The sequence below is a fragment of the Schistocerca nitens genome, chromosome 9 (assembly GCF_023898315.1).
Source record: "Schistocerca nitens isolate TAMUIC-IGC-003100 chromosome 9, iqSchNite1.1, whole genome shotgun sequence".
NCBI lineage: Eukaryota > Metazoa > Arthropoda > Insecta > Orthoptera > Acrididae > Schistocerca > Schistocerca nitens.
The window spans coordinates 374841513-374863064 of NC_064622.1; the positions used below are offsets into that span (position 1 = coordinate 374841513).

Below are 21552 nucleotides of genomic sequence, written 5' to 3' on the forward strand. Positions count from 1 at the left end.
CAGTTCAACGCGGAATTCGAGTCACATGTCGTTCCTGGTGAATCTTCATATTGTTGAGATGTGAAGGCTAGACTAAAGGCAGACTGAAGTGTTCATTCGATACCGTGACCTTTCAGTTGCCAATCACGTGCCGTACCATTAGACCACAATTCCACGTACCTGCAGTTCACCTAAAGGGATCGGCAAACCCCCAGACACTGAAGCATCATAGGGTTGCATATGTACAAAGCGTTGTTTCCTCGGACTGCATCGATCACAAGACAGATGACAGATGGCAGGACAAGCGCCACCAGAGTCTCTGTGCCAGCGACCTATTTCCTCCGCCGTGTCATTTGTGTGGAAATGGATTGGCACGAATTCATCCACGCTCTGCCTATATAGGGTGGCTCAAGCCAACGCGTCGACCATCTACAACCAACCCATCCCTCTGACTAAGACAATGAATTATTTGGGACAAACTCTTGACAGAAAATTAACAGGGGACGCACATCTCCTTGCCATCCAACACTAAGTCCGAAACCGACTAAAACTACTAACAGGTCGCATCTGGGGTCTACATCTTTCTACAATTATCCTCACGTACAAATCCCTCATCCACCCCTTCCTATCCTACGATAATGTTGTTTGGATGCCTGCCTCGCCTAAATGCTATGAGGCCATTGAAATCCTGAAAATACATGCACTCTGCCTCGTCTTCTGCATTCGCCTGCCTTCCCTAACTCGCATCCTGTACCAGCTCATCCGCTTCCCACATTCTCTTCTCTTCCTAAAGCACTTTCGGATCTGATCCACAAATCGCAAAATCCGATCCCAGCACCCAGTGGCCCACCCAGCAGTCACCAATCCAGGCGCCCTGCTGCGCCACTACATCCACATTCCACCTTCCATGCACTTCCATGCTTCATTCATCCTTTCCCACCAGAATTTAAAAAACTCCCACTCCCAAATGATGAAATGCGTCCCGGGAAATACCCCTCTTTCCAGTCTGAAATGTTCAAATTGTGTGAGTTATTAAGGGATCAAACTGCAGAGGTCATCGGTCCCTGGACTTAAACACTACTTGAACTAACTTAAACTAACCTATGCTAAGAACAACACACACACCCCTGCCCGAGGGAGGACTCGAACCTCCGGCGGGAGGGGCTGCGCAGTCAGTGACATGGCGCCTCTAGCCGCACGGCCACTCCGCGCGGCTTCCAATCCGAATCACGACACTCCAGTCGCTACCTTCGGTTCTGCAGGACCCCATAATCATACTCATCATCGCACCTTCATCAGGACAACTTTTTCGTGTGTCACCTCACCATTACACCATGAGATAATACCGGTTCAAAAGTTATTGTATTTTGTAATATAAAATCGTCAAAAAAGTTTTAAAAACCATCGGTATTTTCATCTATGTGTATTTTACAAATCCTCGTTTGTTGCCATTTATTTTTATGTAAAGGTCGTCACTATCATCCACCAATGTATTTTACAAAGTCATCTGTTATTATCACCTTTTATATGTTTTATCCAGTCTTAAATACAGTTTTTCTAACCTTTGGCAGTTTTTCTGCACTGCAAGCCGTCCCCGTTGTGAGCGACTGAAATAACATTAAAGGAAAGAAAGAAAAGCATGTCGTCGCTTCGCTCCAATGTAGCTCTAGCCCAATTCATGCGTCGGCTCTTAGCAGCGGGACCTACGACTTTCCAGCGACATCCCGAGGCATACCTGTCGGCCAATATGTCGAAAGCTCAACCTCCGCAGGGGTTATCAGTGGCATAATCTTCAGGCTCCTTTGCATTTATTTACTTTGTATTCCAGACGAATGCCTTTTAGTGTCTGAGAAGTTGTATTATTTTTTATCTACGAGAGTTTTTCTTTGTTATTAAATCTCTCTACTGTGGTCGTGATAAACGCACGTTCTTGTTAACACATGTCTTATTAATTCTTATCAAGCATCTCCTCGTGGGACATATAGTAACCTTCGTCTACTTCACCGACTAGAGGATATGAAGGATCCCCGTCTCTTCTTGTTTGCAGTCTAGGTTGTTGCCTATCTCACCCACTGTCCAATATCCTGCTGTGCCTCGTATATTCCACTCGTCTTTCTAGGCAGTCTTCTTCCTTCCATATCTGAACCCTTGCCTTCACTACTGTGGGCCCTCTGGACATACCCAAACATCTTCAACTGTTACTCTTTGCTAGTCTCTTCCCGCGGCTTCGCATATAAAAATTTTCCGAATGACTGTTTTTGAGGATCTCTCCCTCCTACACTTACGGTCTATTTCAAGCAGGTATCTGGTCTCCTCCTGCTTGAATCTGGACTTTTAATTCACAGGTTCACTGTCTAAGATACGCAGTCATAGATCAATATCAACTTGTTATCTATACACAGCAAACTTGATCCTTTCGAAACGTTTCTCTCTTCTTGAAGAATTGATGTCTGACTCCATTAAACAGACGGCGTGTTGTCGCTCCTGTTAATATAATTTCTTCTTCGCCTTTCCATCAGCGCATGTGATAAAGCACAAGTACAGTGTGTCCACAAGGTCTCGCTACCATTTCATAAATCACAGTTAAAAAACTATTAGAGACAGAGCATCGCGATTTGCTGTAAAGCATTTAGCATCACTCAAAGTTTTTTTTTCTGTTACGTCAGAATTAAAATTTTTCCCTCGCACGTCGCACATAGATGGTTCAAATGGCTCTGAGCACTATGGGACTTAATTTCTCAGGTCATCAGTCCCCTAGAACTTAGAACTACTTACATCCAATTAAGCTAAGGACATCACACACATTCATACCCGAGGTAGGATTCGAACCTTCGACCGTAGCGGTTTCGCGGTTCCAGACTGTAACGCCTAGAACCGCACGGCCATTCCGGCCGGCTCGCACATAGAACATCAAGGTAGTATTCGACGTCTGCCCAAGTACTGGTTCTGATTGTTTCATTGATTCGTGCCGAAGGGTAGCAACGTCATTTACTGGTGTTGTATACACGAGATTCATGAGTAAGTCCGTAAAAGAAGTCTAATGGTGTGATATCGGGGGAGCGCGGAGGCCATGCTAATCATCAACATCTCAGGAAATGTATGAAGATGGTATCTGTTCTTTCGGACATCTCCGAAAGGACACATACCATGTTCATATAGTTAAGGCTATCCGGCCATTGACCTTCTTCTTCTGTGCAGGATGCACACGCATTGCCCTAACTCTTACGGGACTCGGTAAGATTGTCTGCCGCGAATAATGAGTGTAATGGGCAGGGGCACTACGACTGTAGTGCGTGGACATTAAGTTGGGAATGTGGGTCTCACGGGGAGCGTGCAAGGGACAAATCCCTGCAGTCGCATTATCCTCTGTCCCCTCGCTGACTCAGATGGATAGAGCGTCTGCCATGTAAGCAGGAGAGCCCGGTTTCGAGTCCCGGTAGGGGCACGCATTTTGAACTGTCCCAGTTGATGTATATCAACGCCTGTCGACAGCTTGAGGTGTCGATTTAATTATCATTTCATTCTCAGGAAATGTGTCGTTCAGCACATTCCGCACGTTAAAACTACAGTGTCGAGAGTGGGTGTGCACCATCATGCTGGAAGATGATGGACGGCTGCATTCTTCGATTTGTGGTAGCAGTTACTGTTTTGACATGCCGGTAGCAGGCACAGTTCGAGCATGCCAAAGTAAGCATTTCCCGATATGACTTTCTTTGGGCAGAACTAAGGGACCATCCTTCTATCATGCATTAGGCCACACAAAACTTTAAGCTTCGGGCTATCACGGATGTTTTTACGTGTGTTGCGTGGGTTTCCGGAGTAACAAATCCCAATCTTGTGGCGGCTAACACGCCCAGAAAGATGGAACGTTACTTCATCTGAAAACAAGCACGTTTCAGGTAGTCACTGTCACTATCCATGGAGGCCAGCATGGAGCATGTATGCTGCAGAGGGCGATCGTTAGGCTACAAAGCCTGGAACATTTGCCCTTCGCACGAAAAGAGGCATAACCGTTTATGTAACACTTTATGGACACTACAAACAATCCTGTCGGAGGAACATCCGTAACTGAGCGTTATACCAGAGGTTGAAAATACCGCTACAGCTGTAAGGTTCTTTTTATTTAGCGCATGACAGGCTTCGGTCTCTTATACGCCCAACTTCAGTGTCGTATCATGGTGCTGTGATCCCGAGCGCCGCGGCGGACGTGTCCAAGACGCGGTGTGCTGCCAACGAGCGCAGAGCATGGACAGTTTATGGACACGTGATCTTGCTTCTTCCAGTTCGCGTGATTCATGACGAATTGACCTCTGGGGGTAGCGTTGAAATGCTTCTAGCACTCTATGAATACTTTCTTGAGTCACAGGAGGACGTCCACTTCGAGGAAGAACTTTGACACTATCTTTCCTTTATAAAGAGTTGGAACCACCACATTATTCTTGTTTTTGTAGGCGTTGCCCGCGCATTCTGGCGTTGACACATCCGCATTACCGTTGTCAGATATTTCGATTTTGCATATCGAATGACACATTGCGCCTTATCCTGCTTTGTCGCCATTTTGATACACTGCAAGTCAAATTTGCAACAAAAGATAAAGGAGAAAGAGCCCTGAGAGCTGTTAAATGCCTTACAACAAACCACAAATCTATGTCTCTAATAATTTCCGAGTCATGATTTTTGAAATGATAGGGGGAGTTTATGGACGGCCTGTACTTACGTTTGAAAACGTATTCTAGCGGCTTATCGTCAACTGTGACGTTATATTGTTCTTCCCCTGCATTTATAGACAGACTAAGAGGAAAACTGCTTCGAAGTCACGGTTTTCCACAGCTTAAGTGGATGAAAAGCTGTTAGTCTAAATTGTAATAATTTCCCTATGTATCGTTTTCCTCATTTTCATGGAAGACACAAACGGAGCAATCCTTACTTTAAACGTGACGGCGAAGAAAATGGGAGAAACAAGTCGTGCTTTGTTCGCAGGTAGGTTGTATGGAAACCTTCAACCGGTTCTTACATCAGTCAGTGAGATATAATCGATCTATGTAACATTACCGTCCTCTGTGAAAGTGAGAAAGAATTACAGGATCTACTGAATAAAATGAACACTGTACTGAGAGTAAACCAAAGAAAGACATAAGTATGAAGGAGCAGCAGATATGAATTAGCGGCAAACTTAACGTCGACAAAAAGCAGCCGAGGAGAAGAAATTCTGTTACTTTGGGCATGAAATAACGCATGGTGGACGGATGAAGGAAGATATAAGAAGCAAACTCGTCGAAAGACGTCTGACTACTATCAGATATAGTGAACGTTGCTTTCGTCTGTCCTCGAAGATTCCGTAGCGCGGGGGAGGTCACAGTCGCGCTCGTGGCCGAAATCCAAGCACTCTTGTGCGAAATGCGGTGTACGAGACCGATGACGCGAAGTGCTCCTCTCCGGTTTAGTCGGAAACGTTTGTTAGCGGACCCGGATTAACGGAGTGCATTGTTACATTACCAAATCAATATAAATAAGGATCGCCAGTCCCGTTTTAAACTACGAGATACGGATGAATTTCGTAACTCAGAAGTCAATAATGAAAAGCACTGTAGGTACCTAATTGTTTTTAAGAGAGTTTCAGAGATCCGAGAACTGAAGTGGAAAGATTCACCACTGACAGTCCAAGAAATCACCTTCAACTCGTTACTGGCCGTCGCTGTTGATAATTACCCTACCAACAAACAGGTATACGGTTCAAAGTCAATAGGGAAAAGGTCGCTCAGAAATATCATTTTCAGGGTCGCAAACACGTAAATGAAAGTTATTGCGGTATTGAATAACCCTAGCCAGTTCCGCCACTTTTAATCTAACCACTACTTCCTGCTAGCTAATATCTCCATGTTTCCTCGAAGTTCTTGTCTTAACAAAAGAGTCCGCAATCATTAACCCTCAACACTCTCATAGAACAACAGGAAAAAGCCTAAACAAAAGTCGACGCTCGCGTACGGGAACACACTTCGGATTCTCCCAGTTTTCCGTGTTTCACTAAGCCATTTCGTTGGTCACTAAGGATCGCAGTCTTCTGATAAACATAATGAAGACACCATCTCCACCCCAGAGGACCCACAACTTTTCCACTCCGTGAGCACTACCTGCAGACTTCTCGATTTCCCAGCGGCTCCAGTTAATTGCTTAAAATATACACTTTTCACTCAATCAGCAATCACGAGCAGAAGGCAGGCATTGCCATAGGCCATTCCCCTGTTCCTGCTTTCAGCGCTCCTGTAATGTGCTGCACTCTGGCAGGACATTAAGTAGCCTTCCTGAAACAGCCATCGTGGGGGAAAGTAGTCTCCCTATAAACCAGTCGGCTCCAAACGGCACCAGTTAAAAAAAAAAATTAGCGAAACTCTAGCCTCTCTCCTTCAGGCCGAACAAAATTCCTCTTCGCACTGCCACCTGAAATTTAATGAGGCGCTTAGAATACCGAACCGGGGCTGGAACACCAGGGCAGCTGAGAAATGTGTGTTAAAATAAGCATTAACAAGAGAAAGAAATTTCTGAATACAGCATTGTACGGAACTGAATCGTGGGCTCTAGTAAATGTGGAGCAAAGAAGAAGAGAAGAATTCCAAATGTGATTTTACGGATGGATGCTGAAAATTAAGTGTACTTGCAACATAAGAAATGAGCAGGTTTTGCTGTAGAATTGACGAGAAAAGGAATTTATGGAAGACACAAAATACAAGATGGACAGGACGTCAGAACATATATTGAGATATCAGGGAATAACCTACATGGTATTAAAGGGTACCGCAGAGGGCAAAAACTGTAGTATAAGAGTGAGAATGGAATACATCCAACAAGACATTGAAGACACTGGGTGTAAATGATACTCTAGGATGAAGAGTGAAAGGGAAATGGTGGTCTGTGGCATAAAATCACCCAGAAGAGTAAGGGAAAAATAACCAAATGATATAAAAATCATATACCAGTACCAATGACAAAAATATAAAATTTTTCAGGTAAATTTTGTGCTGTCTTGTAACGTCGTAGCAAACTTTTCAAACACTGAGAGACGGATAAACCAGTACTCTGGCCCTAACAATGTGTTCCCAAAAGGGAACTTCTAAGTTACCATTCCATTTTTAGCGTGTCTTGGGTGCCTCTTCTGCGTTCTTGTTTGGTGGTCCCGGTGGTGGATGTCAAGACGTTCTAAGACAAAGAGCAAAACATGAGATGCACACGTAGGGTCTAATAACATTTTTTACTTAACTTGAATAACAGCTAGTCCAGTGCGCAAATCAGTGCGAGTCCATGAGATAGGCCAGTTCGATATCTACAATAATAACAGAGGCTGAATGACAACAACACTTCGACCAGAGAGGTAGAACTGAACAAATGGACTAGATTTTGGTGTGGCGTCTTCTCGTCGGCTCCGTGATGGCGCGCCGCGTGGACTGAGGAGGGTGTGCCTCACCAGGATCCGGCCACAGATCTGCGGTGCAGACACGTGGCTACTGTCAGCTTCCAGACGTGGACTGGCGCAGCGTGGTAACGATAGTGCAAGATACCATATTCTTCCCCCCCTCCCCCGCCATTCCCACAAAACTCGTCGCGGTCGTTGTGTACTGCTGTTGCCGGAGACGACGGCAGGGGAAAGTCTGGTCGCAGGTACCACTGAGGAGACCGTAGCAGGAACTTCAGCAGATGAAAAGCTGTCACCTGCACACCGATGTTCGTCTTGTAGCTGGAAATATTCCCCGATAAACCAGCCATAGGGTGCGCAGCCATGCCCAGGGAAGAAGTGCAATGGCTACTGGAGGATCCATACCGGTCCACTGGAAGGGGATAGGGCGAAGGTGGCCTACATCGAGCGGCTAGGTCTGCTGGCGCTGCTGAAACCGAGACAGCACTTTGTCGATGTCAACTCGATCTCCGTCTGGCGCAGGCAGCGCGGGATCCAAGGGAGGTGAAGGCTGCCGAGGCTTGCTAGTGCTCCTGGACACCGAAGCTGCAAATGAAAATCCTGCAGTAGGATCATAAACGAAGGTGATTCTGATGGTGCTTCTGTTGCTTGGTGGTACCCTGTACAGCACACAAAGAGTGGCCCAAGACTTTGGTGATAACGTGTCATTCCCAGCACTTGCCTGCACTAACTCTGAAAAAGGCCAAATCATTCGCATTAAACTTAGAGCGCTGTGGAGGATGCAGCAGCTGAAGCAGTGCCGTATGTCAACGTCCAAGCAGGAGTTCGGTTGTGATTTGCCATTGCGTGGCCGGGAACAGTAGCACAAGAGGAAGAGCACTAATGCTTGATTTCGTGTATGGAAGGCTTGTAACCTGTTGCTTGAAAGTTGTGATGAAGTGCTCCACTTCACCATTAGACTGGGAGTGTAACATTGCAGTCGTGACATGTTTGATGCCACCGGCATCACGAAACTGCTGAGATTCTGTCAATGTGAACTGGGGTCCCTTGTCTGAAACCAACACTTCAGGTAAGTCTTCGATGCAAAAGGTTGATGTCAGAGTCTTGAAGTGTGTTGTGGTGAAATGCAGGGTTGCTATGAATGGGAACTTGCTAAAGGTGGTTACCACAATAAGCCAACAGGAATTCCAATAGGGACCCACAAAGTCGATATGCAAACGGTGCCTGGGGGCGCTAGGCTTGGGTCAATCAAAATATTTTTCTGTAGTGCAGCCTGATGCTCCACACGTGCCAGACGTTGTGAAGTTAATACACTCATGCTCAAAAATTAAGGATGATGCTGATACATGGTAAAACAACGCTCTGGTGGGCGGTTTGTGGGTTCAAATCACCTCGGGGTATGGCCATGCGGTGCATTTGACCTGCGGTCGTCGCACGGTGGCGCTGGCAGATACGCAGAGGTGTGTTGGTGCATGTCAGAGTACGGTGCAGCGAGTAAGTGTGCAGACGTTTTTAGACGTGCTAATGGTGACTGTGTGTTGAAAATGGCTCAAAGAACACATATTCGTGACTTTATGAGGGGTAGAATACTAGGGCGACTGGAGGCCGGTCCAACACACCAGGTCGTAGCACGGGCCCTCCGTGTGCCATAAAGTGTGGTATCAACATTATGGCAACGATTTCAGCAGACGGAAAACGTGTCCAGGGGCTACAGTACGGGACGTCCACAGTGTACAACATCACAAGAAGACCGATATCTCACCATCAGTGCCGCAGACGGCCACGAAGTACTGCAGGTAGCCTTGCTCGGGACCTTACCGCAGCCACTGGAACAGTTGTCTCCAGACACACAGGGTACAGACGACTGAAAAGACATATTCGCCCGGAGACCTGCAAGGTGCATTCCACTGACCCCTGGTCACAGGAGAGCCCGTAAAGCCTGGTATCAAGAACACAGTACATGGTCATTGGAACAGTGGTCCCAGGTTATGTTCACGGACGGGTCCAGGTATAGTCTGAACAGTGATTCTCACCGGGTTTTCATCTGGCGTGAACCAGGAACCAGATAACAACCCATTAATGTCCTTGAAAGGGACCTGTATGGAGGTCGTGGTTTGATGGTGTGAGGTGGGATTCTGATTAGTTCACGTACTCCCCTGCATGTCTTTGACAGAGGAACTGTATCAGGTCAGGTGCATCGGGACGTCAGTTTGCACCAGTACATCCGCCTTTTCAGGGGTGCAGTGGGTCCCACCTTCCTCCTGATGGATGATAACGCACGGCCGCAACGAGCTGCCACTGTGGAGGAGTACCTTGAAACAGAAGATAGCAGGTGAATGGAGTGGCCTGCCTGTTCTCCAGACCTAAACCCCATCGAGCACGTCTGGGATGCTCTCGGTTGACGTATCGCTGCACGTCTTCAAACCACTAGGACACTTCGGGATCTCTGACAGGCACTGGTGTAAAAATGGGAGTCTATACCCCAGCAGCTGCTCGACCACATGATCCAGAGTATACCAACCCGTTGTGCGGCCTTGTACGTGCGCATGGTGATCATATCCCATATTGATGTCGGGGTACATGCGCAGGAAACAGTATAGTTTTGTAGCACATGTGTTTCGGGATGGTTTTCTCAACTTATCACCAATACCGTGGACTTGGGGATCTGTGTCGTGTGTGTTACTTATGTGCTTATGCTATTAGCGCCAGTTTTGTGTAGTATCACGTTGTGTGGCACCAAATTCTGCAATTATCCTTAACTTATGAGCATGAGTGTAGTTCCATTTGAGCGGCCATGCTGAACCATATGAAATGGCGTCAAACTAGCTGCTGAGTGGATACAATGCCCCCACGACCGTGATGAAGAAGGCAAAGAATTTCAATATGAAACAAACGTGTGCTCAAGATGTCATATGTAAGTGGATGAAACTCTGCTGCGTTGTGCCAAACTGCAAAATAATGGCGTTCAACTGAATCGCTAATCTGTTTAATTGAACGTCGCCAACCAGTGCGGAGGTACTGCAATAGAATCTTGAGATTGGGGTCTACAGCCGTTACCTGAGCAGCCTGTCAGTGAGCGATGGGAAAACCATCAAATGTTTCATTGTTCTGACATCAATATGAAATCGGGTGTCTTCTGAGGTGCCCAGTGCCGAATAAGTGCCAATTGGATGGCAAGAGAAAGTAGCCACATAAGAATGCTTAGCCTTCATCTTGTACACAGTTTCGTACCGATAATTAGAGAGGAGCAGAGACCAAGGCTGCAAGTTTTACGCCGTGAGTGGAGAGATTGGCTTCAAGGGCTCAAAAAATGTGAGAGGTAGTGGTCTGTCACCAAGCAGTAAGTATTGATGGATTTGGGTTCTCCGTATACTATAGCATGAGCTTCCTTCTCAATCTGTGACTAGTTGCACAGTGGTTTATTTAAGAGTTTGGATGTGAAGGCAACAGGCCTGTCCAATGATCTAACTCTGTGTGAGAGAACAGCGCCAATCCCTTAAAAATACGTACAACTGCAGACACGACTGTTTTAGTGGGAAAAAAATGTACCAAACAGCGATCTGCCAATAAAACATATTTCAGTTCCGGAATTGCGACTTGATACTTCGTAGTCCATTCAAATGGAACGTTCTTTCGTTGAAGACAATGCAACGGAGCTGCAATCTGCATAGCATTTGTAATGAATTGAATGTAATAAGTTACTTTACCCAACAGAGCTTGGAGTTCGCTTATGTTCCTAGGAGCTGGGGGACCCAGATGCAGTTAAGTATGACTGCAAGGGGTGGATACAGTGACTGTTGATAATGTGTCCAAAGTATTCAATCTCAGCCTGGTAGAAGGAGCACTTGGCTTTATTACATTTTAACCCAGTGTCTGAGAACACCTGAAACAATTTCCTGATATTGGCAAGGTATTTAGCGATTGGCAAAATATTAATATTGTAGAATAATGGGTATGTAAAATGCAAATGGCATCAGTAAAGTTATAAAATGAAGTGAGGGCTATAGAGAGCGGGGAAAGAAGACAACGAAGGGGAGAGGGAGGGGTAGTGGCAAGATTTACTAAGGGTTTAAGAAGAGATTGTCATACACTAAAAGTACAAAAAGTCGATTCTAACAACTATTTTTCTGTGTACTACCTTTTGAAATTTTAGTATAAGATCATTTCTTGTTAAACCAACAGCATCCCTGTCAGTACTTCTCCCTTCCCCTCCCTTACCTTCTTTCCTCGCCTTCAATCTTTCCCATTCCATTTTTATCATTTTACTATTTTATGCCGTTTACATTTTACATACCCACTGTTTTACACTAGTAATATTTTAATGAAAATTTTTACGTAATTAAACTTTCTATAATGGGAGATCATTCTTGTTAAACTCATGGCATCTCCACCACTCTCCCTCCCTGCTCCGTTTCCCCTCCCCCAACCACCTTTACTCCATTTCCCCTTCCTTCTCCCTCTCTTTTTCCCCTTTCGCTCTCCCATATCCGCTACCTCCACCAGATACCTCTTGAAAACACTCATCGTCGATACAAAACACAGTACTCCGATACTAAGTTTCCAATAGACAATACGGATTACTGATACTGTTACTTAGGTTAATTATACATTTTTGTATAATTCTTTCTTATACTTATTGTAAAATGCTAGATGGTACATATTTAGTAAGATTTTAGATCTGGAGACGATTCAGAGTAATCGAAACACGCCATGTAATTAAAAGTGTGCAACTGAGACTGAACAATAATTCAGAATTACTTTAAATATCAATAGAGTTGCCGCTTGTCTTGAGACGAATATGTCTGCTAAGGTGATGACATATTAATTACCTGGTGTAAATAAATGGAAGTGAGGGGCCTGTAACAGGTAGTCTTCTAGTCGTGTACGTAAAGTCCAAAACACGAGACAGTTGAAGGAAAGGGGAACGACAGTTTGTGTCAAATAGCGAGCAGTTACGGTGCACTGTGATAGTGTTCTTCATTACAACATGGCTCGGAAACAACATCTGCGCCGGCCGGTGTGGCCGTGCGGTTAAAGGCGCTTCAGTCTGGAACCGCGTGACCGCTACGGTCGCAGGTTCGAATCCTGCCTCGGGCATGGATGTGTGTGATGTCCTTAGGTTAGTTAGGTTTAATTAGTTCTAAGTTCTAGGCGACTGATGACCTCAGAAGTTAAGTCGCATAGTGCTCAGAGCCATTTTTTTGAACAACATCTGCATAATTTCACACTAGGAAGCATCATTGTGAAGATGGAAAAAGGACAAATGTGACGAGTATAATCAAGGAGTTTGGTACTGATAACAGTATTATATAACGAACATGGGGAAAGTTCCGAAGCACAGGCACTGCTGCTCAAGACGAAGGAGATGGTCAGCCACGGTCAGCTACAGAATCAAGTGACCGCTACATTGTGCAAGAGGCAAGATGAAGGGTGCAACCACATTTAACAGGACTCAAGGCACACAATCTCACACTCCACAGCGGCACGGTGGCTGCGTGGGGTTGGTCTCTTGGCCCGATGACTAGTATGTTGGCGTTCTGTTGACACCAGAACGTTAGTGGCTGCATCTTTGATGGCGCGAAGAGCGTAGGTTCTGGACCAAAGAGGAGTCTTCTCAAATGAGAGCAGATTCATTCTGAGTAGTGGTTATGGACGTATCCTCATAGGGCGAGAGGTGGGAATACGTAATGCACCCAGAAACAGTGTCGAACATGAGCGTTTCTGTGATCCAAATCTTACCGTGTGGGGCGTGATGCTTGGGCGTACTGATCCGCAAATCTTTGAATACGGTACACTTAACAGTGTTATTGTGACGCTGATCTCCTTATCCAGGTGCGTCTTTTCATGGATGCATTCTGCCCTAATTTCATTTTTATGGATGACAATGCGCTACCGCATCGAACAGTGCAGCTTGAGGAGCTCTTGGAAAGGGAGGATAGTGGGCGAATGGACTGGCCTGCCCATTCACCCGACTTAAATCCCATAGAAACTATGAGTGATGCGTTGGTGGACTTAAATTATATATACACTCCTGGAAATGGAAAACAGAACACATTGACATCGGTGTGTCAGACCCACCATACTTGCTCCGGACACTGCGAGAGGGCTGTACAAGCAATGATCACACGCACGGCACAGCGGACACACCAGGAACCGCGGTGTTGGCCGTCGAATGGCGCTAGCTGCGCAGCATTTGTGCACCGCCGCCGTCAGTGTCAGCCAGTTTGCCGTGGCATACGGAGCTCCATCGCAGTCTTTAACACTGGTAGCATGCCGCGACAGCGTGGACGTGAACCGTATGTGCAGTTGACGGACTTTGAGCGAGGGCGTATAGTGGGCATGCGGGAGGCCGGGTGGACGTACCGCCGAATTGCTCAACACGTGGGGCGTGAGGTCTCCACAGTACATCGATGTTGTCGCCAGTGGTCGGCGGAAGGTGCACGTGCCCGTCGACCTGGGACCGGACCGCAGCGACGCACGGATGCACGCCAAGACCGTAGGATCCTACGCAGTGCCGTAGGGGACAGCACCGCCACTTCCCAGCAAATTAGGGACACTGTTGCTCCTGGGGTATCGACGAGGACCATTCGCAACCGTCTCCATGAAGCTGGGCTACGGTCCCGCACACCGTTAGGCCGTCTTCCGCTCACGCCCCAACATCGTGCAGCCCGCCTCCAGTGGTGTCGCGACAGGCGTGAATGGAGGGACGAATGGAGACGTGTCGTCTTCAGCGATGAGAGTCGCTTCTGCCTTGGTGCCAATGATGGTCGTATGCGTGTTTGGCGCCGTGCAGGTGAGCGCCACAATCAGGACTGCATACGACCGAGGCACACAGGGCCAACACCCGGCATCATGGTGTGGGGAGCGATCTCCTACACTGGCCGTACACCACTGGTGATCGTCGAGGGGACACTGAATAGTGCACGGTACATCCAAACCGTCATCGAACCCATCGTTCTACCATTCCTAGACCGGCAAGGGAACTTGCTGTTCCAACAGGACAATGCACGTCCGCATGTATCCCGTGCCACCCAACGTGCTCTAGAAGGTGTAAGTCAACTACCCTGGCCAGCAAGATCTCCGGATCTGTCCCCCATTGAGCATGTTTGGGACTGGATGAAGCGTCGTCTCACGCGGTCTGCACGTCCAGCACGAACGCTGGTCCAACTGAGGCGCCAGGTGGAAATGGCATGGCAAGCCGTTCCACAGGACTACATCCAGCATCTCTACGATCGTCTCCATGGGAGAATAGCAGCCTGCATTGCTGCGAAAGGTGGATATACACTGTACTAGTGCCGACATTGTGCATGCTCTGTTGCCTGTGTCTATGTGCCTGTGGTTGTGTCAGTGTGATCATGTGATGTATCTGACCCCAGGAATGTGTCAATAAAGTTTCCCCTTCCTGGGACAATGAATTCACGGTGTTCTTATTTCAATTTCCAGGAGTGTAGTATGGGCGAGATGCGTTGCGGAGACGTATCGAAGCACTTCCTCATGAACCAACGATCAACCAGCTGTTGTGAACCACGGTAATGGTGGAATGAAGCGCAGAACCACGTCAACTCCTTAGAATCCTTGTGGCCAGCGTAGGAGCACGTTGAGGAGAAGGCATTGCCGTCCGTGATGATTATACACCGTATTAAGAAACACGTCCCACATTTTGTAATGTGAAGAAGATTACCATGAATCACGATGACCTAAGTGTAATTATTACCTTCGAACAAAAGTATCATTTGTGCACTTCTCATTCGGTATTTCTTTCAGTTAGCTTCTCTACTGCACACTTAGTTGACAAAAATCTTGGGATGCCTCCTAATATCTTGTCGAACCTACTTTTGCCAGGCGTAGTGCAACAAGTCACTGTGGCATGGACTAAACAAGTTGTTGGAAGTACCCTGCATAAATATGGAGCCAAGCTGCTTCTATAGCCGTCCATAATTGCGAAAGTGTTGCCAGTGCAGGATTTTACGCACGAACTGACCTCTCAGTTATGTCCCATAAATGTTCGATGGGATTGTTGTTGGGCGATCTGGATGGCCAAGTCATTCGTTCGACAAACCAAACGCGAACAATTGTGGCCCGGTGACATGGCGTATAGTCAACCATAAAAATTCCATCATTGTTTTGGAATATGAAGTCTATGAATGCCTGCAGATGGACTCCCGGCAGCCGAACATAACCCATTCCAGTAGATAATCAGTTGAGTTGGACCAGAGGACCCAGTCAAGTCCATGTAAACACAACGCACCACCAGCTTGCACAGTTCCTTGACGAGAAATTGGGTCCAGGGCTTCGTGGAGTCTTCCCCACACTCGAACTCTACCATCAACTCTCATCAACTGAAATTGGAACTCATCTGACCAGGCCATGATTTTCAGGTCGTATATGGTCACGAGCCCAGGAGAGCCGCCGCAGGCGATGTCGTGCTGTTAGCAAAGGCAATAGCGTCGGTCGTTTGCTGCCCTAGCTCATTAACGAAAAAATTCGCCTCTCTGTTCTAGCGGGTACATTCGTCGTATATCCCATATTGATTTCTGAGGTTATTTCATGCAATGTCGCTTGTTTGCTAGCATTGACAATTCTACGTAAACGCCTCCGATCTCGGTCCCTAAGTGACGGCCGTTCGTGGTGAGGGGTAATGTCTGAAATTTGATATTCTCGGCACACTCTTGATACTGAGTTTCTCGGAATATTGAATCCCCTAACGATTACCGAAATGGAATGTCCCCTGCATCTATCTGCCACTACTCTACCGCGTTCACAGACTGTTAATTCCTGTCGTGCAGCCATAACCGCGTCGTAAACCTTTTCACATGAACCAACAGAGTACAAATGACATTCCTCTGCATTATCAGTCTTGGTAAAAGTCAGTCGTTTGTCTAGCCGAAGGCCTAGGTGGACTACTGACTCGCTCCGCTCGTTGTTTTTGTAGGCTAAGAAAAACGCCTTCTTGAGGGGATTAGTTTTCTAGTGAACATGATAGCTATTGTTTTGTCTGGATTTATTTTAATTTTCCAGATTTTGCACTAATGGACGATTTCATCTAGGCGATATTGTTGCTTTCTGGTGATGAAGTGTAGGCAGCTACTACTTTTTATAAACAGCAGTGTCGTCAACATACAAAGGTAGTTCGTTTCCTTGCCGGTTCTGGCACATAATTTCTATTGGCCGAAATACTAAATGTCTTTTTCCAAAGCTGTTTCACAGAGGAAGACTGCACTGTAGTTCCTTCTCTAGATTTTCGCACAGATGACAAAATGGTAGATATCGAAATAGACGACAGAGGGATAGAGAAACAATTAAAATCGCTCAAAAGAGGAAAGGCTGCTGGCCCTGATGGGATACCAGTTCGATTTTACACAGAGTACGCGAAGGAACTTGCCCCCCTTCTTGCAGCGGTGTACCGTAGGTCTCTAGAAGAGCGTAACGTTCCAAAGGATTGGAAAATGGCACAGGTCATCCCCGTTTTCAATAAGGGACGTCGAACAGAACTGTAGACCTATATCTCTAACGTCGATCAGTTGTAGAATTTTGGAACACGTATTATGTTCGAGTATAATGACTTTTCTGGAGACTAGAAATCTACTTTGTAGGAATCAGCATGGGTTTCGAAAAAGACGGCCGTGTGAAACCCAGCTCGCGCTATTCGTCCACGAGACTCAGAGGACCATAGACACCGGTTCACAGGTAGATGCCGTGTAGGACCATAGACACCGGTTCACAGGTAGATGCCGTGTTTCTTCACTTCCACAAGGCGTTCGATACAATTCCCCACAGTCGTTTAATGAACGAAGTAAGAGCATATGGACTGTCAGACCAATTGTGTGATTGGATTGAGGAGTTTCTAGATAACAGAACGCAGCATGTCATTCTCAATGGAGAGAAGTCTTCCGAAGTAAGAGTGATTTCAGGTGTGCCGCAGGGGAGTGTCGTAGGACCGTTGCTATTCACAATATACATAAATGACCTTGTGGATAACATCGGAAGTTCACTAAGGCTTTTTACGGATGATGCTGTGGTATATCGAGAGGCTGTAACAATGGAAAATTGTATTGAAATGCAGGAGGATCTGCAGCGAATTGACGCATGGTGCAGGGAGTGGCCATTGAATCTTAGTGTAGACAAGTGTCATGTGCTGCGAATACATAGAAAGATAGATCCCTTATCATTTAGCTACAAAATAGCAGGTCAGCAACTGGAAGCAGTTAATTCCATAAATTATCTGGGAGTACGCATTAGGAGTGATTTAAAATGGAATGATCATATAAAGTTGATCGTCGGTAAAGCAGATGCCAGACAGATTCATCGGAAGAATCCTAAGGAAGTGCAATCCGAAAACAAAGGAAGTAGGTTACAGTACGCTTGTTCGCCCACTGCTTGAATACTGCTCAGCAGTGTGGGATCCGTACCAGATAGGGTTGATAGAAGAGATAGTGAAGATTCAACGGAGAGCAGCGCGCTTCGTTACAGGATCATTTAGTAATCGCGAAAGCGTACGGAGATGATAGATAAACTCCAGTGGAAGACTCTGCAGGAGAGACGCTCAGTAGCTCGGTACGGGCTTTTGTTAAAGTTTCGAGAACATACCTTCACTGAAGAGTCAAGCAGTATATTGCTCCCTCCTACGTATATCTCGCGAAGAGACCATGAGGATAAAATCAGAGAGATTAGAGCCCGCACAGATGCATACCGACAATCCTTCTTTCCACGAACAATACGAGACTGGAATAGAAGGGAGAACCGATAGAGGTACTCAGGGTACCCTCCGCCACATACCGTCAGGTGGCTTGCGGAGTATGGATGTAGATGTAGATATAGTATTGGGCTCAGAGCTGAGCCCTGCTGGATCCCGACCACAGCATCCCTGATCATACTAACATCTTTGTCGCTCCTAGCGGAGTATTTTCTCCCCGCCAGGAACTAGTCAGTCATGTGTATCATGTTTTCTGGAATAGCTAACTGGGATAATTTGTAAGTTAAACCATCGTGCCAGTCTTTATCGATCGCTTACTCGGTGTCGAGAAGTGCTGCTCCTGTGCTGGTTTCCTTTTCCTTGCCCTGCATTTTTGTCCCGCCAGGTGCAGGGATTGATGAATGGTGCTATGTTCAGGACCGAAGCCAAACTGCTCAGGGGTGATAATGTTGTCACTTCGGAATTTGGTAAGGCCTCTGTGGATAAGATGCTTCAGTGCTTTCTGTAGGTAGGACAGGAGTGAAATAGATCTGCAGCTTCGGGGAGGGATGGGAGTTTTATTGGGTTTGTTTGGCGTTACAATCTGAGCACTTTTCAGGTAGTTGGGAAGTAGTTTAGGGAGAGGCGCTGGTCATATACAGGGTGGTCCATTGATAGTGATCGGGCCAAATATCTCACGAAATAAGCATCAAACGAAAAACTACAAAAAACGAAACTCGTCTAGCTGGAAGGGAGAAACCAGATGGCGCTATGGTTGGCCCGCTAGATGGCGCTGCCATACGTCAAACGGATATGAACTGCGTTTTTTTAAGTAGGAACCCCCATTTTTTATTACACATTCGTGTAGTACTAAAGAAATATGAATGTTTTAGTTGGACCACTTTTTTCACTTTGTGATAGATGACGCTGTAATAGTCACAAACGTATAAGTACGTGGTATCATGTAACATTCCGCCAGTGCGGACGGTATTTGCTTCGTGATACATTACCCGTGTTAAAATGGACCGTTTATCAATTGCGCAAAAGGTCGATATCGTGTTGATGTATGGCTACTGTGATCAAAATGCCCAACGAGTGTGTGCTATGTATGCGGCTCGGTATCCTGGACGACATCATCCAAGTGTCCGGACCGTTCGCCGGATAGTTACGTTATTTATAAACAGGAAGTGTTCAGCCACATGTAAAACGTCAACCACGATGTGCAACAAATGATGATGCCCAAGTAGATGTTTAGCTGCTGTCGCGGCTAATCCGCACATCAGCAGCAGACAAATTGACCGAATCGATTGCACCCGTACTATATTTCTATGCACCAGGAATTGCATGGCGACAACTTTGAACGTCGTGTACAGTTCTGCCACTGGTCACAAGAGAAATTACGGGACGACAGATTTTTTCCATGCGTTCTATCTAGCGACGAAGCGTCATTCACCAACAGCGGTAACGTAAACCGGCATAAATGCACTACGGGGCAACGGAAAATCCACGATGGCTGCGACAAGTGGAACATCAGTGACTTTGGCGGGTTAATGTATGGTGTAGCATTATGGGGGGACGAATAATTGGCCCTCATTTTATCGATGGCAATCTAAATGGTGCAATGTATGCTGATTTCGTACGTAATGTTCTACGATGTTACTACAAGATGTTTCACTGCATGACAGAATGGCGATGTACTTCCAACATGATGGATATCCGGCACATAGCTCGCATGCGGTGGAAGCGGTACTGTATAGCATATTTCATGACAGGTGGATTGGTCGGCGAAGCACCATACCATGGCCCGCACGTTCACCGGATGTGACGTCCCCGGATTTATTTCTGTGGGGAAAGTTGAAGGATATTTGCTATCGTCATCCACCGACAACACCTGACAACATGCGTCAGCGCACTGTCAATGCATGTCCGAACATTACGGAAGGCGAACTACTCGCTGTTGAGAAGAATGTCGTTACACGTATTGCCAAATGCATTGAAGTTGACAGACATCATTTTGAGAATTTATTGCATTAATATAGTATTTACAGGTAATCACGCTGTAACTTCGTGTGTTCTCAGAAATGATAAGTTCACAAAGGTACATGTATCACATTGGAACAACCGGAATAAAATGTTCAAACGTACCTACGTTCTGTATTTTAATACCTACCTGTCACCAACTGTTCGCCTAAAATTGTGAGCCATATGTTTGTGACTATTACAGCGCCATCTATCACAAAGCGAAAAAAGTGGTTCAACTAAAACATTCATATTTCTTTACGTACTACACGATATCCGTTTGACCTATGGCAGCACAATCTAGCGGGCCAACCATAGCGCCATCTGGTTTCCCCGTTCAAGCTAGACAAGTTTCGTTGTTTGGAGTTTTTTTCGTTTGACGCTTATTTCGTGAGATATTTGGCCCGATCACGATCAATGGACCACCTTGTATAGAGGTGAGGTACGTTATTAGGGAAGAGGGAAGGTGTTTTAAGTAAGGGACACGGACATTGTCAAGGTCAGGGGATTTGTTGTTCCCTAGTCGTCTGATGAAGGCACACAAAACGCGATCCGAGACTGGTGTAAATTCTGTCTCTGGCCTCTCTTGCCTCTACTGAGCCACTGGTCTGACTATTATTTCTTCCTGCCTATCACTCTCATCATCCTCGATTATGTGAATACGGACTCGATGTCACCAGTACTTCTGCCTTCACCACATCTTTATATAGTAATCCATTTCTCCTTAGCGTGGCCTGTCTACCCTGAGAGAAGCCTTCATAATCTTCTCTACTTGGTTCATGCCCTTCTCGGCATCCCTGAGTTTTTCTTCCCAGCTGAGACCTCTGTGTGCCCACATCTCGTGGTCGTGCGGTAGCGTTCTCGCTTCCCACGCCCGGGTTCCCGGGTTCGATTCCCGGCGGGGTCAGGGATTTTCTCTGCCTCGTGATGGCTGGGTGTTGTGTGATGTCCTTAGGTTAGTTAGGTTTAAGTAGTTGTAAGTTCTAGGGGACTGATGACCATGGATGTTAAGTCCCATAGTGCTCAGAGCCATTTGAACCATTCTTTTGAGACCTCTGTGCTCTTGTAACTTCCTCTCTACCTGGGCTTCTTGCTGCCTAAACAGACGACTACCGGCGGGATCGTGAAATGTCTGCCAATCCCTTCTCACGCTCCACTTTGTGACTTCGTCAATGCATCGGCCTTTTATACTTTGAGTACGCGATGCTGCCGCCATCTGTATATGTGCTTAGCGCTGTACCATGACTTTTTGTCATCTCAGAGAACTGTAGCAATTCTTCCTATGAATGGGTCAAGTTTCATCGAGCAGTGTTACCTGCCGGCAACACGTCATGCGAAAGGTACTTTTGTTTTCAAGTTCTGCACACCGGTTTATGTAACAGCGCGGGGTCGTGGCGATCAGAGCAGCAACAGAGGACGGAGTTGAGGCCGCTGTTTCCCGGGAGACGACGTTGGCAGTTGGCAGTGGCAGCAT

At 46.4% G+C, this 21552-nt stretch overlaps 1 protein-coding gene across 1 annotated transcript in view; it reads right to left on the reverse strand.

Moving 5' to 3' along the window:
* The window catches only part of LOC126204247 (putative ammonium transporter sll0108), a 131466-nt gene extending 110550 nt beyond the window's left edge, over window positions 1-20916 (reverse strand). Inside the window, exon 1 of the mRNA XM_049938640.1 lies at window positions 20821-20916. Within this exon, the coding sequence (XP_049794597.1) occupies window positions 20821-20916 (96 nt within the window). The remainder of the gene's footprint in view (window positions 1-20820) is intronic.
* Between the last annotated feature and the right edge of the window lie 636 nt (window positions 20917-21552).